The sequence below is a fragment of the Bison bison genome, unplaced genomic scaffold (genome assembly GCF_000754665.1).
Source record: "Bison bison bison isolate TAMUID 2011002044 unplaced genomic scaffold, Bison_UMD1.0 scf7180017864155, whole genome shotgun sequence".
Classification (NCBI taxonomy): Eukaryota; Metazoa; Chordata; class Mammalia; order Artiodactyla; family Bovidae; genus Bison; species Bison bison.
The window spans coordinates 41,796-48,769 of NW_011494727.1; the positions used below are offsets into that span (position 1 = coordinate 41,796).

Genomic DNA, 6,974 nt, shown 5'->3' on the forward strand with positions numbered 1-6,974 from the left:
GGGCTTCCCAGGTGACTAAGTGGTAAAGAATCTACCTGCCAAAGCAGGAGACACAGGTTTGATCCTTGGTTTGGGAAGATCCCCTGGAGAAGGAAATGGCAACCCACTCTGGTATTCTTGCCTGGGAAATTCCATGGACAGAGGAGTCTGGAGGGCAAAAAGAGTTGGACACGACTAAGCATAACACAGCTGAACCAGTCTCACAGGCCTAAAATCTTCACTCAGGTAGGGCTAGTCCTAGATCTTCCCAGACTCACAGTGGGATGGCAGCTTCAACCCAGGGTTCGAACTCAGGTCTCCCGAATTGCAGGCTGATTCTGTGCCAGCTGAGCCACAAGGGAACCCCAAGAAGCGCATCTTCCCCACCCAAGAATTGAACTGGAGTCTGCTCCATTGCAGGCAGATTCTTTACCAACTGAGCTATCAGGGAAGCCCTTTAAAAACCAAACATTATGTTAATTTATTCTGCGGCTCCCCCATGATACTCCACATTGGAGTCATGCTAGGTCGGGGTCTCCCTTCCCCAGTGGGAAAGTCACATGTGAAGGCAAAACTGGGGGAGGGAATTCACAACAGTCCCTACTTCCCATGTCATCTTGTCCCCACGGCCTTGCTATCACCCCTGGCTCCTCCCTGTTCACCCCTGGAGCTGCCCTCCTCCAGGTGGGGCTGTGTCCCTCAGATGGCAGCTCCTTCTGGTGATGCTGCAGGGAGGAGAGGCCAGGACACTGTGTCTTCAGGTTGCTGTGGAAGGAGGCTGTGGCCCTGAAGGTGTGTCCTGGGTCCCAGAGCTCCAAGCTTTTTCCCTTGGCTCCCACGCATGGGCCCTGGTGACATGTGGGCTGTAAAGCAAAGTGTTCAGGCTCCCAGCTTTGGCGTTTTTATCTGGGTTCTCACTCCTATCCATGGAACGTTATTTGAGGCACTTGGTTCCCTGAGCCTAATTTTCTCTTTGTCAGATGATTTAGGACAATGTATTTATACAATCACTGTTCTGAAAACTTTGAGGTCAGATCTGCTCCAGAATCAGAATTTTTCAGTTTCAGGCAGGTGACATGGTGCATCTACTTTATAGGAGATAAAACCCTACTGGAGTCTGAAAGCACTTAGTAATCAACACATTCGGTTCTGTGTGTGCTCAGTCATCTCCAACTCTGCAACCTCATGGACTATAGCCCAACAGGCTCCTCCATTCATGGGGTTCTCCAGGCAAGAATGCTGGAGTGGGTTGCCATTTCCTACTCCAGGGACTCTTCCCCACCCAGGGATCAACCCATGTCTCCTGCATCTCCTGCGTTGGCAGGCAGATTCTTTACCATAGCTCCACCTGGGAAGACCCAGTCAAATATGTTAGTGTTTTTGCAATTGAACTTTTGAATTTTTGCACTAAGTGAAATAAAGACCATAAATTGTCTCATGTCCGTTCAGGCCAAATATTCTTATGAAATAAATTTTTTAAAACTTGTATAATTTTCAGAGCCTTGGAGACTGGAGTTACAGATAAGGACAATTCTACCTTGTGTCTCTGATAGTAATGGCAAAAGCTGAAAGAGATAAGTAATGTTTATGGTCTGACGCCAGATCCAGCGCAGCTGTGAGGTTGGGATAAGCCAAGTCTGACAAGGCCAAGGGTGAAGGGTGGGGAGAACCATTCTGGAACAGCTGTGCGGTTACCCAGGTGTCTGAACCATTGGTTCAAACTCCACAGATGCTGAGCCTCAGCTGTCACAGGTCCCTGAACCTTTTCTAGGCATCTGACTTAATCCACTACCAGAGCTGGATCTTCACCTGGTGAGTCCTTTGCAAGGACCACGGCCATTCCATTGACAGAGACCCACATGACCATCATGACATCCGCGTCATTGTCCTCAGGTTTGGGCTCTGTGACCAACAAGAGCTACTTCCTCCACTTCCTGCAGCTGCTCTCCACCTGCATGGCCTTCTTCCTGGTGACCAGGGAGAGCACTTGGAGTGTGCTCATAAGTAACTGGTCCATGTTTGTCTGGTGCTCCTGCTTCACCGTGACCCTCCTTACCCTCATAGCTGAATTATGTGGACTCCAGGATAAACTTCACTTCTCCTGGGACAGACTTCTCATCACCTCTGCCTGCTACTGCGCCCTTTTCTGCCTCTCAGCCTCCATCATTTACCCCATCATCTACCTTCAGATTTTTCCCGATGGCTCCCCCCGACACCATGTTATTGCTTCCACTGCATTCTCCTGCATCGCTTCTGTGGCTTATGCTATCGAAGTGGTCTGGACCTGTGCCCGGACTGGCGAGTCCTTCTACTCTTTGCTAGGCCTGCTCAAGAGGCTGGAGATCTTCGTGGCATGTGTCATCTTCGCCTTCCTCAGCAACACCTACCCGTATGAGCACCAGCCAGCCCTGGTGTGGTGCGTGGCCGTGTACTGCATCTGCTTCATCCTGGGGGCTGTGGCTATGTTGTGGCACCAGTGTGACTGTGACAAGAGTCTGCCCTACTCCTGTTTGGGGTTTGGGCAGTCTGTGCTCTCCATCCTCCTCTACACCACTGCTCTGGTCCTCTGGCCTCTCTACCAGTTCAATGCGCAGTTCGGTGGGCAGCCCCAGCGGTCCAACGAGTTGAGCTGCATTGATGAGCGCACTTCCTACATGTGCGTCTGGGACCAACGACTGGTTGTGGCCATCCTGACAGCCATCAACCTGCTGATTTACGTGGCGGACCTGATGATCTTGACTGTGGTCAGTGACCGAGGCTCTACGCAGGGGCTCCAGATTCCTCTTCTTACCGAGCTCTGCCTCCTCTGACACCCTTTTCCTGGCTCCTCTCTCCCGTTCATCTCACTCTCTTTGCTGTTTCCTTCTCTCCTTCTGCTCTGTCTCCTTCCTGTCTTGAATGTTTGCCCACATTCTGTTTTACCTCTTTCTCTTGCTTCTCTCACCTTTCCTACATTTTCTGCTTTTTGGCCCTCTTTCAGTTATTCTTGGTTTTCTCATCTCCTGTTTCCAGACCAGGACATTTTCCTTCTTTGGATCTATTGTCATAGCCGTGAGTTCCGGGAAACAAACTCACTCAGAAGGACAATGCAGATAGTGGAGTACAGTTTATTACACTGGTGGGCCCAAGGCAGAGTCTCCTCTTAGTCAAGGACCTGGACCAGTTTTTGTGAAAACTTTATATACCTTAAGTGTACATGCCCAAACCCACCTCCCCAAATTCCCTGAAACTAGTCTGAACAAAGGAAAAGAAAGATACAGTCAAAGATGACCCATGATTCAGATGCCTTGCTGCTGCTGCTAAGTCGCTTCAGTCGTGTCCGACTCTGTGCAACCCCATAGACGGCAGCCCACCAGGCTCCCCTGTCCCTGGGATTCTCCAGGCAAGAACACTGGAGTGGGTTGCCATTTCCTTTTCCAATGCATGAAAGTGAAAAGTGAAAGTGAAGTTGCTCAGTCGTGTCTGACCCTTTGTGACCCCATGGACTGCCACCCACCAGGCTCCTCCATCCATGGGATTTTCCAGGCAAGAGTACTGGAGTGGGTGCCATTGCCTTCTCCTCAGATGCCTTAGGCCTAGGTAGTTAACAGAGGACAATTATCAATAGGCCTGTGGTTATATCCCAGTAAGCATAATAGAATTTATGATTCTATTGGTTTACACAGATAATTAGGGTATTCTTTTAGGTGAGGGAGAGTCTAGGTACGAGCCCTGGGGTTCTTCCATGGCGGGTGAAGGGGTGGGGAGGGGGTCTGGTTTTCCAGTTGGTATGTTGTTTCCATAGATACTGGGCTCAAAGTCCACAGTCCGGACCAAGATGGAGTCCTGCTTTCAAGATGCAGCCCGTTCTGTCTGTTTCCTCCTTCACTATCAGGACCCGAGACTCCTTCCTTCTCTGCCCACCACCCTTCCCACCTCCTAAGGTGCTGACTCCACAGCACACAGCCCTCTGTGCAGCTGTCACACCCTGGGCCTCCAGAGGGGCCTCGTTGCCAAAGGGTGTCTGTCTCCCTGACGGTGCCTTAGTTGCTGTGTGTGTTTGGTGTATGTGCAGGTAGCTAAGGATTTGACCCCCTTTCTCTCAGGATAGGGCCTTGTACAGTGCACTTCCCCTTTCAGTTAAAAGGAAAAACTCCAGAGGTCAATAGTTTTCAGTGAGTTGCAAGCTTAAAGCAGAGACCCTGGATCCAGAGGCCCTGCCTGTTGCTCAGTCCCACCTGAGATTGGCTCCAGAATTTTTGTGGGCTCACTAAAACTCTCTGCCTAGACCTCATCTTAAAGCTAGCAAGAGGTAGATGGCTTCCATTCCAATTACACTAGGGGGAGTCAAAAATTGAACTGGAAAAGAACTGCAGTTTCTTGAAGACAACCTCTGAAGTATTTTAGAGGGGCAGGGATGTGACAGCCTCAGAGCTAAAAACTGCATATCCTGCCTCTGCAGGCAGAAGAACATGGACCTTGCCGCTTAAAGAAAAATAGCCATTTAAAGCTGATGTTAGCTAGTATCAACTTTAAAAAGTAGTCACAACCTAGAAGATGAGAGTTATGTTTTATTTGATGGGAGTTTTTAGGACTTCAAGCCCGGCAGCCAGCATCTCAAGTGACCCTGAGAGATATGTTTTGAGGAGGCGGGGTTGGGAGGTGGGCAGGAGTCAGATTATATAGAAGCTTGTAACAAGGAGCAGGTAATCTAAACATCAAAGAATTATTGCTAATTAAGGAAATCCAGATCTCTCTAGTTAAAGAATTTAACACTTTTCTGTGAGAAGATGCAAGAGTTTGAGCTTACTAAAATCATTCCTTTCATTTGCATCTCAGCTGTCTTGGGCCAGCATCCAGAGATTTGATTACTCACATCCTTAGTTCTTTGTTCATGGTAGGGAGTGGCAGCAGCTCATGTTGCCAACTCAGTAGCTGCTGGACAGCAGGCATTGTTCTTCCTGGGCTCAGAAATTCACGTTTAGAGGGCTGGAAGACTGTGACATCCTGTTTATTGATATGGCAGGAAATACTCCATTTCACACTCAGTTCAGTTCAGTTCAGTCGCTCAGTTGTGTCCGACTCTTTGAGACCCCATGAACTGCAGCACACCAGGCCTCCCTGTCCATCACCAACTCCCGGAGTATATCCAAACCCATGTCCATCGAGTCAGTGATGCCATCCAACCACCTCATCCTGTCGTCCCCTTCTGCTCCTGCCCTCAATCTTTCCCAGCATCAGGGTCTTTTCCAATGAGTCAGCTCTTCACATCAGGTGGCCAAAGTATTGGAGTTTCAGCTTCAACATCAGTCCTTCCAATGAATATTCAGGACTGATTTCCTTTAAGACTGACTGGTTGGATCTCCTTGCAGTCCAAGGGACTCTCAAGTCTCCTCCAACACCACAGTTCAAAAGCAGCAATTCTTCTGTGTTCAGCTTTCTTTATAGTCCAACTCTCGCATCCATACATGACCACTGGAAAAATCATAGCCTTGACTAGATGGATCTTTGTTGGCAAAGTAATGTCTCTGCTCTTTAATATGCTGTCTAGGTTGGTCATAACTTTCCTTCCAAGGAGTAAGTGTCTTTTAACATCATGGCTGTAGTCACCATTTGCAGTGATTTTGGAGCCCAGAAAAATAAAGTCTGTCACCGTTTCCATTGTTTCCCCATCTATTTGCTATAAAGTGATGGGACCAGATCTTAGTTTTCTGAATGCTGAGCTTTAAGCCAACTTTTTCACTCTCCTCTTTCATTTTCATCAAGAGGCTCTTTAGTTCTTCTTCAGCCTGTGTAATTTTTCTGTTTTTGTTTGTTTCTTTTCTTTTTGATCAAGGGCCAAATTACTATGTGACCTTATTCTTAAAGGGAAATGTCTTTCAACCCTTTTTCAATTGGCAGGTGGGTTGGGTGGGTGGATATTATTGCTACAACAGTAAACATAATTCCAGTGCCTGACTATGTTACACAAGCAAGTTTCCGTGTGCCAGTTGCTTTCTGCTGCTCCTACATGCTTCTCTGGGACTCATGTATAATGTGATCTACATAAATGTATATAAATTTAAAGAATTACCTGGAGTTGCTTGGTCCCAACAGTCCCTGCTCTGAATCATAGCGAGAAGGCTTGTTCCTTCTCCTTCATCCATAATGTCTTTTTTAAAAATATAAATAGAAAGATAAAAGCAAAAAAACAAAAACAAAAACAAAATCAACAATCTAATTGACCCAAATTTGCCTAGAGTTCTGAAGCAACTGAGCAGACTTCCATTCTCACCCAAACCACCATCTCTGTAAACCTGTCCCACTGTCTCCCAATTTCCATATTAGCCAGAACCTAAGGGCTTGGCTCAGTGCTGCAGATCTAGCGGTTGGGTCCCACCCCAATGCCCAGCGTTCTGTCCCCTAGCTCTTAAAGGGGCCATGATAGCACCTGGAGACCCCTCTATAAAGATATGTGCCTGTGTGCATGCTCAGTGTGTGTGTTCCTGGGCATGAGCACACTGAGAGCAGCAGCTCTCTGCAGTAACTAGTGGCTGTGATGGTCCCAAAGTCTCCTGCTCCCAACCACAAACCCACAGAACCCAGCATCCTGGCGTCACCAGGGCCACAGGGGCCAGGCAAGCAGAGCTGTGGGGGGGGGGGTGCAGGGGAAGGCCCCCCACTGCTGCCCCTTAATCCTGTACTGGGATGAAGTGTGTGATCTTCACCCACAGGCAGATAGGGTGGATGGGGAGGGCTCCCAGGAGGTGATCCCCATGGTGAAAAAATGGTAAGATGTAGTAATTTCCCTATTTTAAGGCAAGACAAGAAAAATTTAGACAAAATTTTTAGTTTGCTCTTTGGGCCTCCTCTCTGCCCTCTGGTGTGCAGTGTGCATCTATCTGCATTATGCGTTAACCTGACTTCCTCAAGGGCAAAACTACTTGCTCCACCATAAAGATAAATTTTCTTCTTCAGGCCCCAATCATGTAACTCCTTAGAAGACATCCCTACTTACTTATGACTGGGTTAATGTC

General features: G+C 48.1%; 1 protein-coding gene across 1 annotated transcript; it reads left to right on the top strand.

Annotated features, from left to right (window-relative positions):
* Nucleotides 1–1,838: 1,838 nt before the first annotated feature.
* LOC104989431 (myeloid-associated differentiation marker-like) lies at nt 1,839–2,789 on the top strand. Its single transcript, XM_010841113.1, has one exon. The coding sequence runs from the start codon at nt 1,839–1,841 to the stop codon at nt 2,787–2,789; it is 951 nt and encodes a 316-aa protein (XP_010839415.1).
* The last annotated feature ends 4,185 nt before the right edge of the window (nt 2,790–6,974 follow it).